The following is a 12,752-nucleotide window of genomic DNA, read 5'->3' as shown; positions in this document are numbered from 1 at the left end:
TCACGTAGATACTGAGTTATGTAAGCTGCTTCGGTAATTAAAGGCCAATTCTCTGTAAGAGCAAAGGCTGACCCCGGTCACAAGGCTGCAGCCCGCAGCCTGTGTCATGTGCCTCAAGATGCTCATTTCACATTTTAACCACAGTCCATTAGCTGACTTTAAAATACATGGCTGTATTTTGGTTTTACGGCACAGTTGCGGTAGGAGTTGGCTCATTTAATGAGACTAGTATGATGCACCGAAATGCCATCACCTAAAAATTCCATGACCTAAGCTTCCCCATTTCCATCCAACTTCAAGCCATTTTGAGATTAATGTCCCCCTCCTTCAGGAGGATCCTTACTGTAGCTGAACTAACGAGGTCAGTACTGCAATGAATGCAGTATTACGTCTGAGATGATTACACACACTGAACCATCTCAGACACGCGTTTGGAGTCCAGCACGAGCTATTCCCCAGCTCCCCAGACTACCCTGATGTCACTTGCTATTCAGATGACCAGACATCTGCCCCCCTCCACCCAAGTCTGCATGTTAAGCGCCAGACCACCAAACCTGCCACAGACTACACGTTTTCCACTAGTAAAACCCACAAGCGGACACAAAGTGCAAAGCAAAATGTCATTTTATTTAATTCAAGGACTATTCTCCTTCTAGTATTGCTGAAGGGATCACCTCCTGGGGAATTGATCATTACAAAGTCCCTGTCTAAAAGTTCAAGTGCTCTTGTGTACATTCTTTCGAACCACAGAAAACATAATGACCAAGTAGGTGGGCAGCTACTTGCAGTTTTATCCCACCTAAATTAGCATCGCTTCAGGCTAGAAAACAATTCAAGTAGTAAAATAATGGAAAATGTTAACCTTTCAGGTCACTACCATATTTTGATCAAAAAGTCCTGAATGTATGAAAAGAACATCTGTACATGTTATGAGGGTTTTTTTAACGAGACACTGTCAGAGATGGCAGTTAAGTATTTTGGACCAGTTGTCAACCAGATACTGAAGAGTTCTCTCTGAAGGTTTATTACCAATTTCATTATGCAACTCACTTTTCACATTAAGCTCTTTAACAAAAGCAACACATACCCGCACCAGAATCACTGTAGACAGATTCAGTTTTATAGAATGCCCTTCTGAAAATTCATTTCAAAATAGAGACGCTTTTTCTCCAGAACTGTAAAAGCCATAAAAATGCAAAATATCTGTTAGGAAATTTTTAATCAAAATTATTCCTTAATGTTCAAAATAACGTTTAACCTCCTACTTTTTTGTTGTCATCCACATACTGATCAACAGACTAAACAGGTAACAATGGTTCACGTTTTTCCCCCACCTGAAACATTTCTTCTAACACAGGCCCGAGACAGGCAATACAGAGATTCAGGGACATGGATTATGCATGGCAAAGGTAATCCTCTATCGGTTTAATTTAGAACAACTCGGATTCTAGCACACAACTCGGAGTCTCAGTTGTTTTCAATCTGCTCTAGGTCCAAGTCCCCACAGTCCAGAGGAAAGATGCCTTCTTCCGTGCTCTCACAATCGCTCGTGTCCTCATCGCTTTCACAGACCGCAGCTGCTTTCTTATAATCCCTTGTTGTGAAGCTACCTTGGCACGGCCCGTGATGCCTTACTTCATCCAGCTGTTCTTTCATCGGACTGGAACCAGGGGTGATGATGTTCATAAGATCATTTGAGTCACATGGGGATGACACAATTGTCTTCATTTGTGTGTCGTCGTCATCATCTTCATAGTCGAGGGAGCAAAGACTTTTGGAATTCTTTAAAGTCTGCAATTAAAAGAAATTACATAAATATATTAACCATGATTGTACAGGAGGAGCAGAATAAATTCCTTAAATTCTTGAATGGCTTGAGAGTACACACTCAAAATCAGCCTGCGACATGTTTCGAGTAATCCTGGAAACACTGAGGGACATGAAGAAGGATGAACGGTATTTACTTACTATGCAATCTGGTTTTGCACGGGTAGATTTGTTGCCTATGTAGATTCCCAGTGCTGAGAAAAACTACCAGCACCCTCGCTTTGATCACCTCAGCGAGGAACTAGAGGCCCAGTCTGATGTATGAGCTTCCTGGCAAACCCAGAGCACAGCATTTGGTGACATCAGCTTTTAGGTCAAACAGCTGTGCCACACCCTAGTTGACAATTAATTTCTCGAAGTTCCCAAGCATGCAGATGACGAGCCCTCAGGCATCACCTCCGCGAGAGTCTGCGAGACCACTGGCACACTTGGGTAACCTCAAAACAGGCAAAAACCAAGCTTCTACCGGAGGCACCTTCCTCTGGAGCCACCTTACTTTGTCTTACATGTGGGTACTGTTTGAACAAGCGCTCAGGGATCTACTCTTCAGTTCTGTTTACGTGAGAAGTATGTTAAAATAGAGGGGCACTCACCTTTGTTTAGGCAAAGGAAAAAGAAAACCTCACTAAATATGCTACCTCTGTCCCTCAGGTAGAGGAGTAAAACGCCTAAGCTCCTCACGTAACCCTAAGGGATCCTTGACTGGAATCCAGAAGCAGCATTTAAGAAAAACAAAACAAAACACAGAAGTATACAAACAGCAGAACTTACATTTTAGTAAGGGAGAAACTTCAATTCTGCCTCAAGCACCCGGTGAGAGGAGGGTAAAACGGTCAGGGCTCCTCTGGGAGGTGGGAAGAGCCAGCAGAGTGAGGTCCTGCTAGCTTGCCATGCCTCACGGGTTGACTCCAGTCTCTTACACACCATCATATTTTATTACTAGTAGATCCACAGGGAACAAGACCAACCTTCACACCCCTTTTCAGCTTCCTCCCTAATTTGTAATTTCTCAAGTATTTTGTATTTGTTGTTATTTTCAGATGAAATAGAGACATTGCAACATTCCCAGTACACTGGAATATTCCAGATGCTCTTCCAGAGCACCTACTTCAACACACATCAGCAGCCGCATGAGCAGCTTTCCAAGAGCTCTGGGTGGTGTGGATTTGGTTTTTTAAGCTCAACTTCACAAATTCAGAAGAATCTGAGTTCGTCAGCCTGTATACAACTGGATGAAGAAGAGTAAAGAAACCTCACTGAGATGATCTGCCTGACCCCTTAGGGTCGATAGTACATACAGAACATCTTGCAGACAAGCCAGCTGCCACTCTGAGTTCATACAGCTCCTTCGACATCCTGACATCAAAGCTACCTGGAAAGTTTATTGGAGGGAAAGCTTGGATAAAGGTAAAATCAAAACACTTGTGTTTTGGAGTTCAGTCACAGCAAACGATGCTGAGGAGTGAACTGCGCTACCAGTATGGGACAGTGTGTCACCATCGCTGGCATGTCTCTGTAGGTAAGACACTGCGGCAGCATCCCCCAGGCCTGCACCACACGGAAGCACTGCAGCGGGGCACTGTTTGCTCCTGACCAGGCGGTTGTTATGCCTGTGCTGCACACAGCTCTCCTCTCGCTCAAACAACTCGAAGATCTGATTAGACGATTGGTTAACGAGCCATAGGTTTCAGGCCAGAAGGATCTGTAAGGGATAATCTAGTTTGTTTGGGCAGACACAAACGACACCTCATTTAGGAGTTCATTTATGCAGCTCCAAGACCTGCGACAAAACAACAGCTTTCAGAAATTACTGTGTACCATGGCTATGGTTAAGCCCACATCCAGTGCTGCACGTGACTAGCATCCAACTGATAACTTTGCATAATCAAAAAGCTTTCTATTTCCAAACCTCACCCCCTTTGAAAACAGTTTTGCTATAAAACATCTTCCTGTTTTCAAAATGTTTCTGTACAGCTCACAGCTCATTCAAGTACAGACTTTGAGCTCCTTTCCATGACTAAGAGGTGTGAATTTCTCTCATATTTACCTAAAAGCAAAACAGTGTAGTTTTGAAGCAGGAAGCGTTAAAGAGCATTTTAGTCCTATCTCCTCGCTTGGATAACAACATTTCCTGTTGGGTGTCTCCATACAGGGGACAGCACTGTTAGCTCTTTAAATCTTACAGCAGGCGCTGGGAAGGAAAGGGATCAAATAGCAGAGAGCTTTGAAAGTTCTGCTCTCCATGTTTTCGCAAAGGAATTCCCGAGTCCCCCTTCAAAATATCTTTTATTCAGTTTACTGCTGGAAATTAATCCAAGCCCACAGCTGTCCTTCTAGAGGCTTGTGTACATAAATGGAAACGGCCTGTTAGCTGGACTGCACTGAAACCACTTGAATGGGAACTTTCAGCCGGTTTCAACACAACAGCGAGTGCATTCAACTGGTTCTTTGTTCACCCACTTGTCACAACCGCACCAAACTAAAAATAGGTGGATTTATTATCTCGGAGCACAATCCCACTTCTTTCACAAAGCCAAAGGTAGAAATTGCAATGCATTCAGGCCCTCTGAACTGCAGCTTTCCACGTTAGGCTGGTACAGTACCACACCTTTCAAGCACAATTGTGCTCAGCGGGGAGCCTGCGAGTACTTGCTCAATGGTCCTCATTTTATAAAGGATGCTGGACTAACAAGACAAAAGAGTCCACAGTTGGCAATGGATAGAACTCAATCAGCTAAAAGTATTCTTTTGTGTGGTGGAAAAAAAAAGGGTAAAAAAAGAAACTCGGTTTTAAAAGAAGTGAGGCGATAAAATGTCTGAATATTAAGAAAAAAAACTTTGTACCAAAAACAATGGTGGGGAAGGAAATAAAAGAAATCTCTCTAGACCCTTGCCATACAAAGCAAACAAGAAAGGCCCAAGAGCAGCCTGAAAGGAAGCTAATGTCTGTACTCTTCGGTAAAGCTCCAGTTCAGAAACCCATAAAACATCACCTTCCAAATATAAAAAGCAATAAAAAGGTTGGTTTTGTTTTACTAACAAAACCAGGGCATTAGCTACAGTAGTTCAGGGAAAAAACAAGTCATTTATGCACATGAAAACCTAGTGTCTAGTGGGAGCAGCGGTTCTCATGATTCTTCCCCGTGCCCCCATCACCATCCAAGTCCACCCATTTCCCCCCTCAGGTTTGCATGGGGGTGGAAGATACAGCTGCTTTGAGGAGGTGCAGCTGCAGCAGCTGGCACAAAGTGAGGAGCAGAGGAAGCCCTGAGCCCATCCTACGGCTCTCAGCACCAGTCATCACGACAGCATGGGCTGCTCCCTGCAGCCACAGGCTCAGTAAGAGAGGGAATTCATCAGACTCCACAGAGCAGTCACCCCGCTGGCTTTCTGCCCCGTCCAGAGACTTTTGCCTATGACTGCACAACGCAGGAGACGCTGCATGAAGAGATGCAGGCACACAGTGTTCTTTGACTGCTCAGGTCTCCACCAGAGAGATGAAAGATGTGGGTGATGCGGTGGTCCTCATGAGGAGGAAATCCTGGCATTTCCTGGAACATCAGCAACCAATCCAAGCATGAAACACTGAAGAGGCAGCCTGAGCATGGAGCAACCCATGGCTTTTCCTGTTGCTTCCCTGTACCTAGCCAGTCAGCAGAGAGGGGAAAGAGCAAGTTAGATGGGCTGCATTTCCCTTTGAGGGCTTCTCAGGTCCTTATTTAACTTCCTATAGACTAGTCAGAGTGGCTCAACACCAACTGCCTTTACTGATGCTAACTCGTGCCATAGTGCAGTTTTAGATCAGAAGCACTACACACTGTGTGATGCATTTGTACCTCAGACACTAACCCATCCCCAAAGAGATTCCAGTTTAGCCTCAGCAGTAATGCAGGCAAACCACGGTACAAATTCATTACACTGAAGAGACTCCACGTGGTGATGCTAAGAGGGAAACTTCAGGAAGGACTTAATTATAAGAACAAACTGTCACAAAAGGCTGGTCCTACGCAGCTCATTGAATCGTGTTGAAAACTGCCTTCTGAACACACCATCCCCTGACACACCACAGCCTGACAGAAAGATGTGGACAGTGTCCCGCCGTGGAAACTGAACTCGCTCTTCGTGCATCTAATTACTTGCACCAATATTGTTACCTGGTACAGTCCAAGTACAGTGTTTTCCTGTAAATCATTACAAACGTCAGCTGGTTGTACAGAAGACAAAAACATCCCATCACAGCCCCAATGCCTGCACCTTCTACTATGCATAAAGTGAAAAACAGTAAGAAAACCGCAGTGTTTATGTAACAAACCATTAACCTTTCCATGGAGTAAAGCTCTTGATGTTTGACTCTAACTCTTCTGTCTTGAGGAGCACTGAGCATTTGGTGAACACTTTCTGAAGTTCACAGATAACCTGAGCTTTAGGAGGAAAAGAAATACAGCTTCATCGGTAAGGAGTAGTGCTGCCAGGAGGAAAACCATGTCGTATTCTCATAACATTATATGCTTGAGGCTTGCTAATAGACTCCACAAGTTAAAAAACACCGTTTTTAACTGGGAAAGAATTTCTTCCTGCACCAATGAGGAATCAAAGGCGTAGATATACATTAAGATCTTAAACTCAAGTGTCTAAAATGCCACTTCAGGTCAAAAACCATTGCCAATTTCAAACTATGCATTTGAAATAAACCAAAAGTATTTTCTTCCTTGCACTGAGCAACAAACCAAGTAGTTCACAAAAACATTCCTATTTATGTATTTTGTAGTGACAAAATGAAATTCCTAGAAAATTCCTGACACCTTCACAGGCAAAATCTGATCTCTGATCAAATTCACTTTGGGAACCAAACACGCTATTCATTTTCTGTGGCTCTGCAGTTACCCTTCTTTTCCCCGGAAATCCAACACGTATTTTTATATTCAAAAAAGCAATACTTGTTTCATCATCTGTAACTAGGAAGCATAAAAAACATGGAATACTGGATATGAATGAGAAAGCAAACACCATTTTGCCACGTAATTAAGGACGTAACTATACTAACCATTCCCCCCATCGCTGATAAAACTGCTGCCGCAGTTCTTGTAGGCAGATCAGGTCAGATCTAGCCAACAACCACCAGCAGCTGACACGCAGCACTGTGGCTAGGACCGGAATGAGAGTTGTTTGGTACTTCGTCTCTGCTGGATCTTCAAAGGTTGCTTTAATTTTTTAGATGTAGGTGCCCAGGAAGAGAAGAAAACTGACATCAACTGAGTTCACATCAGATGCTGAACAGCACCGCGCTGTAACTGGCTTTCATCTGCCACTAGCCAGACTGTTCTAGATTCAAGTGTGCTGTTTTCCGGTCTAGTCTACCATGAAAGCTGATCTATTTATTGGCCTAGATTTTTATGCTTATGTTTAAACTGTGCCAGAGTATCCTTATAAGTTTTGTTTATGAGCTGTAAGGGCTTGTGATTTAATTCGGATTTTTAGTGCTATTAGTTGAAAAAATTCTATGGCTGAATGAAATAGAGATTTTTAAGTGAACTGCTGGATTTGTCTAATTGTACTCACATATGCAAGAACAGGAGGCTGTTCCTCATGCGAGAAACTCAGAAACCACTGGAATAGTTAAAGATCTAGAAATAAGAAAAACAAAAGGCCCAAAGGCTTGGGGGGGAGGGTCAGGGGACATGACTAGGGGGCCAGTTCTCTACCTGGGCATCACTATACTCACGCACTGGCCACCCACACCGCAGAGGAGACTCAGGGAACTTCTGCCCTGTACTGCAGCCTGCTCGTTTGGCTGGGAAACATCATAGGACCCAGTTAAAACCACAGCTAATCAGACCCAATTCCAATGAGCCAGCTGGGAAGTCACAGGCCTGGCAGACCCCAAACACAGCAGGGGTGACAACCACCACCGACCGTGTTCAACTTGAACACCTGCTTCCCCCCAGTTCAGACGTGAATCATGACAGGCACTCCACACCTGAAATTAAACTGCACACCAAACCAGATATCCTCCCCACATCTTCTCCTTGTAGTGGTTTACAAGTTCATATAACACCTGAGGAGACACCCTACAGGCTCCCTCACTAAGCGCACGTCCTCCACCTCAGTAACACAAGAAACCAAGGACTTCAAGCAGATTAAAGAAAAGTTTGTAGGTCTACAGTTGTTCCTCTAAATGGAGTTTAAGCAGACAAAACACTACTGACTTTTTAATGAACTCTTTTCTAAAGTGAATTTTGGTAGTTCAGTGCAGGAAAATCCAGTGCTGGAGTTCAGCAGTTCCTACAAGTCCAGAACCGTTCATCATGGGGGTTGGCTTTTGTCTGCTTCTAAAGGTGAATGGGAAGTTCAGCATGTTAATGCAGCACAGTCGGGAGCGATTCAACACCAATACCAATGTGAAGAGGATGAACATACACGGCAATTTTGCCCTTATATAAAACCCAGGCCAGCATTAAACTGCATTTTTAAAAGTTTACAGCATGGAATTTTAATTATGTTGGCATCTTACATTTTCTAATTCAGTAGATTTGTGAACTACAGCCTTTTACCTTTCCTGTAAGTATAAATCACGCAGACTTTTATTATAAGACTGTGGGATTACATTCTACAAACATCAGGCCTATTTCACCTGCATGTAATTAAGTAGAAAAAATTCCAAATAGTTTAGTACCAGTTCGGCAAGCATGAATACCTACAGATGCTATGAATTATTCCATTAACTACAGCAGAAGAGGCTCACGCAGTAGATTTAACTGTTCTGAACTGGCTGATATTCAATAGGGTGTCAACCAAAGCGCCGCATAACGGTGATCGCTTTGTTCACCGGACAATACAGTACATGGCTTTGGCCAGGGAGAGGGAAGGGAAAGATGAGCAAGACCACTACTAGACAGAGCAGCAGTCTCCTCTGAAATGCAGTTGCACCAGAGCAGAGATTTCTCAAAGGAAAAGAAGCACCACAAAGACTCAGACGGGCACTGGAACAGCAGGAGGAACAGCCAGGAAGACAGGTTCTAGCTTTGCCCTTGCTTAGGCAGCAGCTGCAGTCTGGGGTATCCTGCAGAACCAAAGCAAGTGCTATGGATTCATGAAAACTGTCTTTGCATACCTTCACCTAGGGACTTCTCTGCTCCCTGCTTGACCCTAAGCACACCTCTAACGGGGATAGTAGATTTATCCACCGCACAGACAAACCAAAGAGCTGGACAATGTGGAATTTGGCCTCTACAGTGCTGAAGCTGCACGAGATCGAGAAGCTTCAGTCTGGCACACGGAGATCAGCCACCAGCATTCGTGAGTGATGGAGGGATGAACAAAGAGCTGCACCTTTTGTGTTCATACAGGGATAGCGAACACATCCGGCTGTCCAGTAGAAGGGCACAGAGGAAACAGTGTAAGCATGTGCTCTCTCCCAGCAGAAACAATTTATGTGCTGCCCGAGTTGCTCCATCTTTCCTGATGCAAGAACTTTTACCTTTCCTTTCAGAAAAGAAATACAGGCTCTGGAAACAAGAAACAACTTGAAGGACATATCACTGTCTTCATTAACAACATGAAGAAATGATTTTATGGACACTTAAATAATGTCTAATTCATACAGATTTTTTGAAAGATACACATAGTTTTCTGTTTTAACCCGAGAAATAAAGAAGCACGCTCACATTAACATGAGCCGCACACACACCTCTATGTAGACATATAATAACGTACTTCACAGCTGCTCAAAATGAGCAGTACCAGGAAATCGCGTCACAAGAATGATTGCTTGCACTGTCACCTCTCAGCGTCCAGCATTCAGGATCCAAAACCAGAGCCCCCTGGGTAGCCCAAGCCACGCACTGTATTATTCCTCTGACAGAGGGAATAGCAGACTTGCCTATTACAATCAGTTCTAAAAACACAAACAAGTTACCCCCAAACCCAGGAGCTTTACTAGGTTTCAAGTTTTCTAACTAAATGCGTTCAAACACAAATGGAACAAGCTGTAGCTGTGCTTCCCCAGAACCGCTGACCCAGTCCCAGGCTGAAGTTCCCTTCACATGCCAAACTCTGCTCTCAAGTAACAGGGTTTAAGTTGACTGATTATGCACCAGAGTAACACAGGACAGGATTTGACCCTTGTGACTCCAAAACATGACCATGTTGGCTTCATTTCCTGCCATTTACGTGTCATCTATTTTTATAGAGAACTTCTATTCCTGAGCAGTTTAGCCAAGGTCTTATTCCTTCATGACTTTGCTATGAGCTGCAAACAATTACTTGCACAACTGAATCACATATGCTCTGATTTTTGAAAAAGTCAACCCATGTACCAACTACTTTAAAAACTCTAACCTATTGTGGCTTTATTTTTTTTTTTATCCTCAGGTCAAATGCAAATTGATATGATGAGCCAAATTTATAAGAAATTAGAGGAGTAAACCCCAAGTCCTGATTCTAAGGCTGCCCTCATTAGTTACTGACAGATGTCAGCCTCACCTATATTATTGGGTTATGCTGGCACCCCATCATAACCAACATTTAAGGGATTCTATAATTGGGCCATAAAGTTCCTTCTGCCAGGGAAGGAGGGTGGGAGACAAAGAGAAACACGACCTCAGCTTGGGAACAGTTCCCACGTCTTCAGACCCATTTGCCACTACAGAAACACTTGTCCAAAACAAACCCTCGAGATCTTGTTCTACAAGAGCACACGGGCACCCGCAGCACGTGGGGACCAAGTACAAGCGCTGTTACAAATCTTTTGCTCGACTCAATGCAAAAACCACAATTTAACAATGAATTCTTGTAGGAGCATTAATTCAGGCTGTAGGTGGACTCTCGCCACTAATTATTTCCAGAGACAAGTTAAGCTGAACACACCACATTTGTTTAGAAAGAACAGAATTAGCACTGTTCACTTTTGATCTCTGATATATCTACTGCATTTTTCTAGCTTAGGATCTGATTTTGGACCATTTTGAACGTTTCTGAAAGCATGTGGCTCAGGAAGGGCTCTGACATCAAGAGGCAAGCCTGCTACATATTTTTAATACCGAGTCAACTTGTTTTTGTCAAACACAAGTTTCAGCACAATTTGGACAAATTTGTTATTGGTTCAAATACCAAACGTGACAACACTTCAGCAGTTACGTTCAGAACGTTCTTCAAAAAAAGTTAAGTCAGGAAACCACATTTGTGGTCCTTTATCCTTCAGCTGCACTGAAAAACAACAATCCACGCTTTCAAATACGTTGCACCACATCGGAGGAGAAGCACAGCATACACAACTTCTGCGTAAGACGGAGCTGACATTCAAAATCCTAAAGCAGTGCAGGAACACTCAAACTGAGCTCATCTTCCCACTGCGCAGCCAGCTCCCATCTTCCTCTAGTTTGTAGCAAAACCAGAATTTGCAAGGAGAAGCTGTAACATTCAAAAAGCTACACATTCAGGTATTACACACGCTTTGTGTTAGACTCCAATGTGTTTATACTACCACCACTTAAATGACTTTGGTGTGATGCTGGGAAACTTGCACTTTTTACTCACATGGTTACTACTATAACGAAAACAATCAGGAAACTCATCAGAAGTCTCATATATGTATGTAAAATTTAATTTCTGGTAGGAGTTGGTTTTATTGCAGAAGCACATGCCATCAGCAGCATATAAAGAAAGAGTACTTTAAAGTACACAAGCAATCAGCTATTCGATTTTCTGCAGCTAACCAACACCAAAGCAGCAACTCTCAGATCACTTATGCAGAAAACATCTGCTTGTAACTGTGCTCCCTTAAAAGGTGCCTCTGACAGCGGAAGAGCCCACACAAACCCCTCTGCAGTTTGTATATTCTTGAAAAAGATGGTGTAAACAAGTCGGTATTTCCCATCCTAACGGAAGAACAAACGGACATCAGTAGCTGACGTGGGTAACTTCCAATCACTCTGTTTTCACACGCTGGAGTCATCTGGTTTGCTTTCATCACACCTATGGACCAGAGTGTACCTGCAGCAGGGACTGACCCACGCAGTGCAAGACTGGCAGATGACAAAGTGACAGTTACACTGCAGACCTTCCAAAGCAATTTTAATGAGCCTCTCTGTAGAGAAAAACCTCAGGAGAACCACTTTGGTTTAGGTCTCTTCCTGAATGTGATGCATCAGATCAGTAAGTGCCTGTCAAAAAGCAACAGAAGTTTCACAACAGTCTTTGCAATCTGGTATAAAAATGCACTCACCCACTGATTTGATTACTGTGTTATTATACAAACAGTGACCATTAAGAGAACCCACTCTCCCCAAATAACCTTAAACTCAGAGGTAGAACTAATAGAACTATTTCTAATAAATTTTTTAAAATTAAATTGGGATTTCTTTTTTTTGCCAAGAGATCTGGAAGAAAGTTCTCATATTAATGATTAAACACCACTCAGCTCTTCTGCTGCCACCATCTCCTGCAATTTAGAGCTAAGAGAAAAAAAAAATATAATCTGCCACCTGCCAAAAACCCAGATGGTAAAACCTGAGATAAATGCTCTCACCTCTCTTTAAACCCTCTGGTACAGCTTAGGCACATTAACTCTAAGTACCAGTATAGAACACTGAACTGTAGCTCTTAACTCAATATTGTATTACTGTATTCCAAACAACATCTCCAATAATTTTAGCATAATCCAATTTTATGACAGGCTAAGTAATAATTAAAAAGAAAATACCCACAGCTGGCTGAAACCTGCCTTGTGAGCTAATGGATGGCCCCTTTTCCCATCATGTCAACGGCAGCTGGTCTGGCTCTTGTTAGCTCTTTCACTGGTGAACTTTTACTTGTACACACAGGAACTTGCCAGAAAGCAAAAGCAAATCCGCAGCAGGTATTAGGCTGCCTGCTCCTCTTATTAGCCCACCGAAAAGCCCCACAAACAGACGGAGCTAGCTCCAGGA

At 43.2% G+C, this 12,752-nt stretch overlaps 1 protein-coding gene across 2 annotated transcripts in view; it reads right to left on the bottom strand.

The window, feature by feature from the left end:
* Positions 1-606: 606 nt before the first annotated feature.
* Positions 607-12,752, bottom strand: part of FAM53A (family with sequence similarity 53, member A) — a 49,185-nt gene continuing 37,039 nt past the window's right edge. For both annotated transcript variants that reach the window (XM_010144885.1, XM_010144886.1), the window contains exon 4: positions 607-1,791. In XM_010144885.1, coding sequence (XP_010143187.1) covers positions 1,468-1,791 — 324 coding nt within the window. In that variant the 3' untranslated portion in view covers positions 607-1,467. The remainder of the gene's footprint in view (positions 1,792-12,752) is intronic.

This window comes from Buceros rhinoceros, unplaced genomic scaffold (assembly GCF_000710305.1).
Source record: "Buceros rhinoceros silvestris isolate BGI_N320 unplaced genomic scaffold, ASM71030v1 scaffold3791, whole genome shotgun sequence".
NCBI lineage: Eukaryota > Metazoa > Chordata > Aves > Bucerotiformes > Bucerotidae > Buceros > Buceros rhinoceros.
This window is presented reverse-complemented; position numbering and strand designations above follow the sequence as displayed.